This window comes from Galleria mellonella, unplaced genomic scaffold, assembly GCF_026898425.1.
Source record: "Galleria mellonella isolate WM207_F2 unplaced genomic scaffold, CSIRO_AGI_GalMel_v1 utg424, whole genome shotgun sequence".
Lineage (NCBI taxonomy): Eukaryota > Metazoa > Arthropoda > Insecta > Lepidoptera > Pyralidae > Galleria > Galleria mellonella.
The window spans coordinates 1,388,394-1,401,197 of NW_026442097.1; the positions used below are offsets into that span (position 1 = coordinate 1,388,394).

The window sequence follows — 12,804 nt, forward strand, 5'->3', positions numbered from 1 at the left end:
ACACGTCGATTTCCAATTGCCAAAAACATTTCCTGAAAGAAAGAGCACCTTAAGGTGAAACGCTTTGATACGAATACTAGTCACAATCCGTGACTTTGTCCACTTGAATTAGGATTAAAATTGTTTTAAAACTAAGATTTAAAAAATCAATACTTCCGAAAATAGCTTTCTATGACGAATCAACGATAAACGAACCCTACCGTTGCCTGTTATCTTCCTTTTATGTAATTGATTTTATGTAAATAATTATTCATTTTGTTTGTTTACAAATTGTCAATCTTTATAACCATCTTTTATCTTTATCATTTGTAATGGATAAAACTCAATAAACTCAGTATAAACTCAATATTATTATTATTATTTTTACTGCAATTACAAATCGACGTGCTTTTAAGTACATAACGTTATTTTACGATCGTATTTCAATAACACAGAACAAAAACTCTCGGGACATTTAAATCTCAATTAATCACTGTTTTTTAAAATGTTACAATTATAATAAATCATAAAATGTAATAAATAACACTTGCGAGACTCGTAGTGAGAGTTTTTCAAAAATACTGCGTACATTTTTGACTCTTTGAGGCGCATAAAGTTAAAAAGACTATAAAAGACTGAGACTTTTTAAGTCGCACAGTCTTTTATAGACCCGCGGAGTCTAAGTTTCGTATTAATAAAAAAAACTCAGCGTTCACTATTAAAGCTTGCTAATTTATAACTTATATCAATCGATCTCAAGTGTGTAAGTAATTGTGAATGTGGATTTAAGAATATGTTGATTAAAAACGCATTTAGAGTCGAACTAAACAGTTCAGGTATCACTTATGAGCTAAAATAATAGTTTTTAATAAACAAAACTCAGGTTTGGTTTGAATCTTTGAAATCACGTTTCAATGTAATTAACTCAAGCTTCAATAATCGCGCTGAGTTTTTTTTATTAATATAAGACCGCACACACACATATATTTTTGTACACATATATGCTAAGCCTTTTTTATTATTACTGTCTATAAATAAGCAAATTTTAACAGTCTGGCTGAGTTTCTTTTATTGATACGTGCCTTAAATTTGCAATATTTATGTCATGACGAATAAAGACTTGTTGTATTAAAGTTAACAAGTTAGAGACTTTTGTATGGGCAAATTTAAAAAGTCTGAGGTTCGTATTAATAAAATAAACTCAGCCTGATTATTTTAATAATACATCCCGTATTATTATAATAATGTAGCTGAGTTTAGACTCGAGTTTAATAGCAGAGTCTCTAAGACTCGAAAAATCTCTCAGAGTCTCTAAATAGTTTATTATTACCAAATCTCTTGAATATTGAAAACGATCTAAAACATACGAGTACATACTCGTGTTTTCGTATGCGTTTTAAAAATTAAATAAATTATAAACTAGACAATTAAATATAAAACTTATGATAATGTACAACTTATAATAATGAGACGAGATGACGCGGACTGAATTGTATTATTTGATATTTTTTTATACCACTGGTGGTATAAAAAAATGGTGGTAAACGAGCATACGGCCAACGAGACGGTAAGCGGTCAGTACGCGCGTATTGCTGACACTGAAGTAACCTTCTTACCCCTTTTTTTTTGAAGAAACCCATTCCGTAGCCTTTTGGGGACACATCAACGGGGAGACATTTTAGAACATAGGAGAGTAAAATATATGTATTTTTTATATGTATTGTGTAAATTTATATTATCTGTTAACACGTTGAGCGCCACGCGTATTTCTACAGCAATCCCGTTCAGGCCACGCGCGCCGCTTCGAAGCGCTGGCACTGCAGGAGCTGGTGTTTCCTATCGTAGTAGAAGGTAGTTTACGTTTGGAACGTGATTCCTATAGGCATTCATTGAACACGTTACGCACCAAGTCTGTTTTGTTGTCTGTAATTCCGTAAAATAGTGTAAAATTTTATAGTTCTCATGTTACACGCTGTCAGACACCGATGGCTGACGCGGCCTAAACGGAAAGTCTAGTGTCAGCCACCGATGGCTGACGCGGCCTAAACGGAAAGTCTAGTGTCAGCCACCGATGGCTGACATGGCGCTCAACGTGTTAAGATTAAAATATTACAGTGTTAGTGTATTTACAATTTTTTTTTTCTAAAGATTAACTGTAAGAGAATGCTATTTAGCATTAAGTCCTTTATTTGTGAAAGTTATTATAAATGTATGCTCGTATAAGTAATAGAAAAAAAAAACTATTAAAAAATGTTTAAATCTAAGTGTACTTGAATAAAAATATTTCTTGCTTATCTACAATTCGTCTGATGGTAAAAGGTCATTGTATTTTTTTTATACAACTTAGAATGGCAAACAAGCTGACGGCCCACCTGATGGAAAGTGATAACCGTCGCCTATAGACATGAGCAGTACCGTGGACATAACAGAGTATACTGTTTCGCCCATGATACCGCCCATGCGTTGCCATTCCTGAGGACTCGGGTGTTATTCCTCTGTACCCAGTAAATTCAATGTATTTATGAATGGGGGAGGGCATAGGCTATGTTTTATGTCGCTTAGTGAACATATATCGGTCATGCGAAGTCGCGGGTAAAGTCTAGCATTATATACAATAAATATACAATTCAATTCGCGTACTCTCAACGATTAAATACAAATAAAACATTTGAATAACTATAATTATTGTCAGGTCCAATAATATGTTTAGTGTATCAGTAACTGAGCCAACGTATGGAGGGGGGGGGGAAGGGATTGTTAGTAATGGAGACTAAGAATCCCATTGTTAGCAATATGGGTATATAACTAACCGGGTTGACCTCCAAGCGGTGGTTATACCACTGAGGTGGCAAACAAGCATATTGCCCATTTGTTGATAAGCGGTTACCGTAGCCTATGAACGCCTGCAATACCAGAGGTATTACGCGCGCGTTGCCGACCCTGAAGAGCTATTTAATAATTTTTTGAAGAACCCCATGGTTTAGCCTCTTGGGAAAACTTCGACAGGGAGCTCATTCCACCACCTGAGCGTTCGAATTGTGGCAAAAATATAACACATTGGTTTTGTTAAACGAATTCCAAGTAATTAAAGATTTTGGTCTACAAAAAAAAAAACAACACCCAACTCATTTGTGGCAAATCCAATTATTTTAATGTAAAAACTAAACTACTGAATACCAGAGGGAGACTTTGTACAAAAGTCGATTGCTTGGGTACCTCTGTCCCATCCCCTGAATGACGTCATTCTTTTTTTATGCAACTTAGAATGGCAAACAAGCTGACGGTCCAACTGATGGAAAGTGGCAACCGTCGCCTATAGACATGAACAGTACCGTGGACATAACAGAGTATACTGTTTCGCCCATGATACCTCCATGCGTTGCCATTCCTGAGGACTTAGTTGTTATGCCTCTGTACCCTGTAAATTCACTGCCATATCCCACCCTTTAAACCGAAACACAGCCATGTAAACACAACTGTTTTACGGTAGAAACACGAATGGGACAGAGGTGTCCAAGCAAACGACTTTTGTACAAAGTCTCCCTCTGGTATTCTAATGCAATTTCGTAATGCATACGCTCGTAGCATCTCTATGGCATACTCTCCATACGTTTTTTGGCTTAATCACTGATAAATTTGTCTTTGGAAACCGCAAAACCGTCGTGGGATACTAAATTTATTTATTTTAAAACTAAGTCTATTAGAGTTTTGTAAAAAAAATGACTAGTTCGCGTTCACTTGTGAGATCTTGACGAGGGCTTTTCGGTTCCCATAAACTGTGCTCTGTTATCGAGTTTGATTGTCTATGGTCCTGTCTAACGTTGCGATTCGCTAGATGGCGCTATTTTCAATTAAGCATGCTAGTCGTTATTTAAAAAAAATACTGTGATTTAGTTGATAATGGTTGCGGTTTTGATTCCTGTAAAATACAGAAATCTGTATATATATTTGAATTGATCTGGAAGTTCTATACATTACATCTATTTAAAAAAAAAAAGTCACTCAAACCAATAGCGACATCTAGCGTCTTACAAACTGATGTCAATTGCCTGGTAAAATACTTTATAACACAATCTATGATTAAATTCCAACTTACTTGCAATTATAACAATTTATTATCACTTGTCCATGGCTTACGCATAGATGGCGCTGATTATATTTTTTTGATCAAATGTTCCTTCTAAACTTAATATTGATATGTTTTGATTAACATTTGATCAAAATAGCACTAGCACAAGTCAACAAATTTATTTATGGCGGAAAACAGCTCTAGATCACACCAATAGATGGTGTTAATTAAGATTCTTTTTTTAAATTTTCACAAAATTGAAATAAATCAATGTTTGTATATATATGTAATCTTTACATTTATATGGCAATTTTAATGTAATATGATGAGTAGTTACGAATTGTTGAACAGCGCCATCTATCGGTACTATTAATGTTTATATAATTTACATAAATGACTACAACTACTGGCAGTATGTGGTTATTTGAATAAAATTATATTTATAAATAACATTTCTATTTAAATATTAAATAAAACTTTAAAACATTTTAAAGTGGATATGACGGTACAACATTGTCTAGTAATAAATAAATGTGTATAAAATAAAAAAAATTGCCAGTCGAGTCGTAGGTATCGTAGTATTTGCCAGGTAGTCGTAGGATTTGTTTGTTAACGCCTGCCATTTCTAGGGTCCGGGTGTGGTCTTCTTGGATGGTTTAATACTAAAGGAAAAAAAGTTTTCATTATAACTCATTAACCATAGACTAAGGGGGAAAGCGATTGTTACTAATGGAGACTGAGAATCTCATTGCTAGCAATGTACCCAACCAGGTCGACCTCCTCGCGGTTCTACCTGGAAACTATCACGGTTAATTCCTGATGAATTCATCATGATGGGCTAACTGTTCTGTTTTCATTCTCATCTATCACCCTTCACTGGTGCTCCGCCTGCGTATCCCGTTAGCGCAGGCGGGGTTACCATACCATTTTCACCCATCAAAAAAAAAAAAAAAAACAAACCATAGACTAAGAATAGTACTTGCTGTCCTAATAAATATGTTTCCTAATGCAGTAATTGTCAGAATGAGACATAAGGGAAACACGAAGTGTGACTGAGATCGGAAATAAAATTCGATAAAAAAGAAAATTGTAGCCTTTTGTTAAGAGAGAGACTGGTTGGAAACCAGCGCTGTGCAGCTGTACACACTGCACTGGGACACTCACAGCGTCAGCTGAGCCAGTTCTTTTGGCCTAATATACTTCATATATATGTATTTACTGATATAATTGTATTTTTTTCTGGCAATAAATATTTTCTTTTTTATTCTAAATATTTTTTTATCTTGCTCTGTATACGCTTTTCTTTTTGGATGGCTCAATTTTTTGTTTTATACAACTTAGAACGGCAAACAAGCTGACGGCCCATCTGATGTGACCTGGTAACAGTCGCCTATAGACATGAGTAGTACCATGGACATAACAGAGTATACTGTTTCGCCCATGATACCCCCCATGCGTTGCCATTCCTGAAGCTCAGGTGTTATTCCTCTATACCCTGTAAATTCACGCCATATCCCACTCTTCAAACCGAAACACAGCCATGCAAACATTGAAACACGAATGGCACAGAGGTGCACAAGCAAACGACTTTTGTACAAAGTCTCCCTCATGTAAGTATCATGGGGTATCATGGGCGAAACAGTATACTCTGTTATGTCCATGGTACTGCTCATGTGTATAGGCGACGGTTACCACTTTCCATCAAGTGAGCCGTCAGCTTGTTTGCCATCCTAAGTTGTATAAAAAAAAAATTTCTACCACTATTACTTCTGCTTCGAGGGTACCGCCCTCTAGCGACAAGTTCCTAGACCTTCTAGTTATATAACATTATATAGTACAGATTATAAATATATAAACAATTACCTGGATGTACCGGACCGGGGGATCGTCTGCACCACGTACCGGGCGACATCTGGCGGTGGGATAGAGACAACTTTATTGTACTTAATTAGTTTTGGATGCTATGAATAACATGTACTTACGCATATAAAGTAAAGAAATTTAATTATGTCTATCAGTCGCCATGTGGTGCCGGCATAGAATGGACCACCCCTTCCTTTCCCGTGAGTGTCGTAAGAGGCGACTAAAGGAGGGCGAGGGATGGGCAGCAGCGCCCGTCTTAAAACATCTTTAAAAGCCTAACTGCGGTTGCCAATCCTCCTGCCAAGCGTGGCAACTACTGGCAATACCTCGAGGAGGAGGAGGAGGAAGAGGTATTTCCGAACCGATACGACAACATAACCTTCAAGAAAAGAGTATATTCCTTTTTAAAAGGCCGCCAGCACACCTGCAATGCCGCTGGTGTTGTGGGTGATCATGGGCGGCGGTAGTCACTTACCATCAGGTGAGCCGCATGCTCGTTTGGCCCCTGTGTCGTAAAAAAAAGGAGGAGGAGGAGGAGGAGTTGATTCCAAAGACTGGTTGTGCGTGGAAGGAAGTGCCTTGTAAAACGCACGGTGGAGGACCGCCACTCGTCTAGATGGTTGGGATGAAACCTTAGTTTATGGTTGGGTTGTTTCGTACAGATAAACCAACCTGTCTTAACAAATACGGCGGCCGGTACTGAAACGGCACCGGGTTAACATTCCGGCTCCGGGCGTCGTACCGCCGGTCGTCCGTGTCCGGTTTCCGGTCCGGACACTCGGGCCGATCCGGACGGTCCGGCTCGAACTCCCGCCGCCGATTCTGGTACTCGTGGTTACGACGGTCTGGATCTATAACGTGTTACACAATTGTTTCGCTAGATGGCGTTAAACGTACACTGGACATACTAGGCATGAAAATTATTGCTACATTTAATTTATTATCATTATTATTTTGTTACGGGGATATCCGCAAAAGAATCAAAGTAACCGACACAGCCCGAGGATAAGCAAGCTGAAGTGGCAATGGGCTGGTCACATAACTCGAAGAACCGACAACAGATGGCTTGCCGGTTCTTTGAGTTATGTGCCTTTTGCGTCATTTTTTTTAATGCAATTTAGAATGGCAGGCATACAAGGTGATGGACCACTTGATGGAAAGTGGTAACCGTCGCCTATAGTATACTGTTTCGCCCATGATACCTCCCATACGTTGCTATTCCTGAGGACTCATGTGTTATTCCTCTGTACCCTGTAAATTCACTGCCATATCGCACCCTTCAAACCGAAACACAGCCATGCAAACACAACTGCTTCACGGTTGAAACACGAATGGTACAGAGGTGCCAAGGAAACGACTTTTGTACAAAGTCTCCCTCTGCTAATTCTCCTCCCAATGTCCATGATATGACGATAATGACATAAAAAACAATACAACCGAATTGAAAAACTTCTTCTTTTTCAAGTCGGTTGAAAACATAATTATTGTAATAATATTACCCCCCTGGGGCCCTGAACCCCGGCCGACTGTGCTTCTGCCGGGGGTTAGTTTGCCATCTCCTCTCCTTAAGAGGGGAGATGTGAATTTTTAAAAAATTTTAATAATAATAATAAATCTTTTATTTTCAGGTATAATACCCATAGCATAGTTATTACGATTAAATTTTACTCTAGAATTTACTCCTCTCCATCCAAAGGTTGCCTGGAAGAGATCACTCTTAGCGATAAGGTCGCCCATTGTTTTCTCATTGTGATTATTTCTTGTAATTGTTTATATTTATAATAAGTTTACTATTGTAATCTTTTGGAGGAAACAATAAAGTGTATCTATCTATCTATTTATTTATATATGTACTCACAATTGTTCTTAGCCTGCATGTCTCTTATGGTATTGACTATTGCCCGCGCGGCCGACGACAGCTGCGTTTCATCGTTGGGCGTCGGCCTTCTGGAAAAGGTGCGCATGAGTTGATTTTTGTGAGTGAAACTTTTTTTTATCATCATCAGCATGTAATTTTAGATATAGACATGTAAATAAATATAAGTGTATGTTAAGCCTATATGCCATTCTAAGTTGCAATAAAAAATTACATTTTATTGAGGCAAAACATAATGGACTTCTTGTAAACTTGACAAGTGTAACATCTTATCAACGATATCTCTGGCAAATAAATTTTATTTTATTTAAAACAGTAACTGTTGAGTTTCTCGCGGGCTCTTCACGACAGATAACAACTTTCCGAACCCAGCAGTAGATTCAAAAAAAGATCGATTTAAAAGTGCTTGGAAACAAACCTATTACATTAAAGATGCTCATTTGTCCCTGTGTTAATAAAAAAAAATATAATATTATCTATGCCAATACGTTCACTCACCCGGGCGTGCCCACAGGTCGGTTTCCCCCTAGGGGGTAACTGCCCAGGATTCCGTTCCCGCTGTTCCGCCTCTTCCACTCGTCCCGGGGCCGGAACTTCTCCCGCTCCTTGGTCCCGGGGCCGGTGTTCAGTGCTGCCATCTGTTCCTTTATCTGCTGTATCTTGGCCGCTATCTCGTTTGAATTCTGGCGGCTTAAGTTCTTTTCGGGTACTGTTGACAAAGAGTTGGTCTTGTACATTTTGTAAGGGAAATAATTGGAAAAATATATTTATTTTTATCAGAGGGAGACTTTGTACAAAAGTCGATTGCTTGGGTACCTCTGTCCAATTCGTGTTTCAACCGTAAAGCAGTTGTGTTTGCATATCTGTGTTCCATAACAAAAAAAAATAATTAACGCTCCTTTCCACTCAGGGTTTGCTGGAAGAGAACTCTTACAGAGTTAAGCTCGCCTGTTTTACATCTTTATTTTATATATATGTTGTAATTTTTTTTTTGTGTACAATAAAGAATAAATAAAAAAAAAAAGTTTAAAATTAATATATCGTTGTTGTTTAAAAATTAGCAAGACTGACTGATTGACACTGACTGACAGCGACTGACCTTGCGTGTTCGTGTGCATATTGTCGCGGTAAGGCACGTGCTTGTCGTCGGGCGTGGCGGGCAGAGGCGTGTGCCTGGACGAGCCGCAGACGGAGTTCCGCTTGGAGTGGCGCTGGCTGCCGCCCGCCTGGCTGCCGCGGCGACCGTCCTGCTCTGATCCTGCTGCGGGGTACACCGGCTGGCACACTGGGTACGGCTGGGGTATCACCTGTGGCAATGTAAACAGAGAATTTTACAACAGTGAGAGAGGGGAGAAGGAATTGTGAGTAATGGAAATTAGCAATCCCATTGCTAGCAATATACTCTTCTATCAGGTCAACCTCCATGCGGTTCCCTCTGAGATTGATTTATTGCTACTTTCGGCATGATGGGTTAACTGGCAACTATCGTTTAATTATCATCTATTTTATTTTTTTATAATTTAAAATGGTAAAGGCCCACCTGATGGAAAGTGGTAACCGTCGCCTATAGACATGAGCAGTACCATAGACATAACAGAGTATACTGTTTCGCCCATGATACCCCCCATGCGTTGCCATTCCTGAGGACTGAAGTGTTATTCCTCTGTACCCTGTAAATTCACGCCATATCCCACCCTTCAAACCGAAACACAGCCATGCAAATACAACTGCTTCACGGTAGAAACACGAATGGGACAGAGGTGTCCAAGCAAACAACTTTTGTACCAAGTCTCCCTCTGGTGATAATATGTAGTTTATAAATTAGTATTATTAGCTCCCTGCCAAGATTTCTTTAGAGATTACAATATGTAGTTGTTCAAAAAAGATATATTAAGGTTTCTTCAGGGTCACGAACGCACACGTGACACCCCTAGTGTTGCGGGCGTCCATAGGCTACAGTGACCGTTTACCATCAGACGGCTGTATACTTATTTGCCACCTTTGTGGTATAAAAAAATACAATAAAATGTCGTTCTATTCTAGATTAGGTATATTTTTAGACTTACCTGCGGGTAGACGAGGTTGTACTGTGGATACAGATTGGGGTACAGCACGGGGTAGAGATCTGGTACTAGTAACTTCGGCGGTGCCCCCAGGGGCACTAGAGGGCCCCCCGTCTGCCACTGTAGCGGTTCACCGTATTGCTGTAACATATAATGTTCAAAATAATTCTTACTCTCTTTGTAATAAAGCACAAATTATATACGATGCTTTGAATGGGAAACAAGCTGACGGCCAACCTCATGGGAAAGTGGTAACCATTGCTTATATACATTTTTATATGCAACTTAGAATGGCAAACAAGCTGACGATAGCCCTATTATTAACAATCCCTTTCCCCCCTAGGGGGATGTATCACATACCGTGTACGGTTGCAGGTGTGGTTGCGGCTGCAGTTGCGGCTGCGGTTGCGGTAGCACCACGTTGCCGAGGTACGGCGGTAGTACGGCTGGCACTTCCACCTGTCCATACGGCACGTTGTAACTGCAAACATGCAACAAATTAGATCACTGGTTATTTAATTTGAATTGTTTTGTTTAATTCCGCTACCATTAGTATGCGTGTGATTACCAACACTGTTACTGCTAGAAGTTCCACAACTTTCCATGTTAGCCATCAATCTCCGACCGCCATTTTGCTCACGCATGTCTTGCGACACGTGTTACTTTTAAATTAGGCCCAACATAATCAAAAAAGATCGTTTACTAAATTGGTTCGGTCGGATATTGTACCTGGGACTTTACAGAAAGCAGCGTCCTTAAAACATCTCTAGGGCCTGACTGCGGTTGCCAATCTGACTGCCAAGCGTGGCAACCACTGGCTTCAAAACGGGAGGCTAATGTTCAGCAGCGAACGGTTAAAGGCTGATATGGTGATGAGAAAGAACGTGCCCACTATTGCCCCATGGAGGTGATCAAAGACACAGCATACTCACCTCCTGGCATGCGGGTGAACGTTGGGGTCGACGCAGGCGCCGCACTGCGGGCCCAGCTCCACTGCACCCACCGCCGCCATGTTTGCTAGCGCGTAGCTCGGGTCTAAAATAGGAACAATTGCATTTTTACTGGCTTTCACTCAAACCTAATCGTTATGACCCGCGGGGGTGGGGGGGGGGGAGAGTGAGGGAGGGATTGTTAGTAATGCGGACTGCCAGTGCCATTGTTAACAATATCCTGTCAGGTCGATCTTCACCTGGTTCACCCAGGAAACCATCGTGGCTAATTCTAGTTGAATTCGTCACGATGTGCCAATTGACCTGCTTCATCTTCACCTATCATCCCTCACTGATGACCAGCGTATACCGTTAGCGCAGGCAGGGTTACCACTCCATTGTTATCCATTAAAAAAAACCATTTGTCCCCTTCCCTTAAATAGGCATGCCTATGGAAAAGGGCATAGGTAACCTCAATTACAAGGGGGGGGGGAGGGATTGTTAGTAATGGAGACTGAGAATCCCATTGCTACCAATATACCCAGCCAGGTCGACCTCCTCGCGGTACCCCCTGGAAACTATCATGGTTAATTCCTGATGAATTCATCATGATGTGCTAACTGGCCTATTTTCATTCTCATCTATCACACTTCACTGGTGCTCCGCCAGCGTATCCAGTTAGTACAGGCGGGGTTACCATACCATTTTCACCCATCTAAAGAACCCCAACTACATACCGATTCTGAAGGTGCTTTCTGTAGCGTGTGGGGACGGCGCAAGTTGTTTCTGCTCCTCTGCTGGCACCACCTGCTGATATATAGCTTGAACTGGCTGCTCCTGGAAAGTAATCAATACATATAATACAATCGTAACAGGTCGCTGTCTGTACACGGAAGATATATAAGAAATAGTACATTACTGCAGCGTCCAGCAACTGAGGCATTGACGGACGAATGTGGGCAAATGTGGGCCGAGGTGTTACTTACCATTCTACAAGGGTTCACGTAATGGTATCCTTGTGGCACAGTTGGGTACATCACGTTCGCTCCGGGAACTGGTCCTGGAATAAATAAATCCATTTGTTTATTTAAACTTTATTGACTAATAAAATGTTAAACAAATTACATTAGTAGTTGCTATTAGTAGTACGCTTGGCAGGCGGATTGGCAACCGTGGTTAGGCTTTAGAGATGTTTTAAGAGGGACGCTGCTGCCAATCCCTCGCCGTCCCTTAATCGCCTCTTACGACACCCACGGGAAAGGAAGGGGTGGCCTATTCTACGCCGGGACTACACTTTTCTTACTCTCTCTTGTGTTATTTCATATTATATTTAAACATTGTACTTTAACTGGGCCCGAACAATGAGGAATTGTTCGGATTGATACCTGCTGCTGATTTTCACCACCGTACAACCCGCCACAAACTAAAGTTTCATCCCAACCATCTGGACGAATGGCGGTCCTTCACCGTGCGTTTTACAAGGCACTTTCTCCCACGCACAACCACTCTTTGGAATCAACTTCCAGCAGCAGTATTTCCGAACCGATACGACAACATAATCTTCAAGAAAAGAGCATATTCCTTTTTAAAAGGCCGGCAGCACACCTGCAATGCCGTTGGTGTTGTGGGTGATCATGGGCGGCGGTAGTCGCTTACCATCAGGTGAGCCGCATGCTCGTTTGCTCCCTGTGTTGTAAAAAAAAATCACCTGCATTGGGCTTAAGCAAATTGGACGTGTGGTACTTACGTAAGGCAGGGTCCTGAATGGGTATTGGCGTGACTTTAGCTTGAGCCATTAGGTTTTGCATGACCATGTCCGGGGTGTAGTGGTTGTGGATATGTCCGGGTTGACCCGGAGAATTCACCTGGAATTTTTATTAATTAACAAAATATGTTCACGACCTATTCTACAATGGAAGTAGGTAATGAAATAATTTCGTCTTCGTCACAGGAGATCCCTATCGTTTGTGAAAGAATCGTCAAAATCGGCCAAGAATTAGCGAAGTAATTGTACAGCATGTAAAA

The 12,804-nt window shown here is 40.4% G+C and overlaps 1 protein-coding gene across 1 annotated transcript in view; it reads right to left on the minus strand.

Moving 5' to 3' along the window:
- Positions 1-1,065: 1,065 nt before the first annotated feature.
- LOC113517863 (uncharacterized) overlaps positions 1,066-12,804 on the minus strand; it is a 94,344-nt gene continuing 82,605 nt past the window's right edge. Inside the window, exons 21-32 of the mRNA XM_052898355.1 lie at positions 12,527-12,644; positions 11,766-11,839; positions 11,517-11,616; positions 10,783-10,885; positions 10,211-10,331; positions 9,854-9,991; positions 8,887-9,094; positions 8,286-8,496; positions 7,770-7,858; positions 6,584-6,762; positions 5,912-5,960; positions 1,066-4,710 (exon numbers count right to left, since the gene is read on the minus strand). Coding sequence (XP_052754315.1) covers positions 4,658-4,710; positions 5,912-5,960; positions 6,584-6,762; positions 7,770-7,858; positions 8,286-8,496; positions 8,887-9,094; positions 9,854-9,991; positions 10,211-10,331; positions 10,783-10,885; positions 11,517-11,616; positions 11,766-11,839; positions 12,527-12,644 — 1,443 coding nt within the window. The 3' untranslated portion in view covers positions 1,066-4,657. The remainder of the gene's footprint in view (positions 4,711-5,911; positions 5,961-6,583; positions 6,763-7,769; positions 7,859-8,285; positions 8,497-8,886; positions 9,095-9,853; positions 9,992-10,210; positions 10,332-10,782; positions 10,886-11,516; positions 11,617-11,765; positions 11,840-12,526; positions 12,645-12,804) is intronic.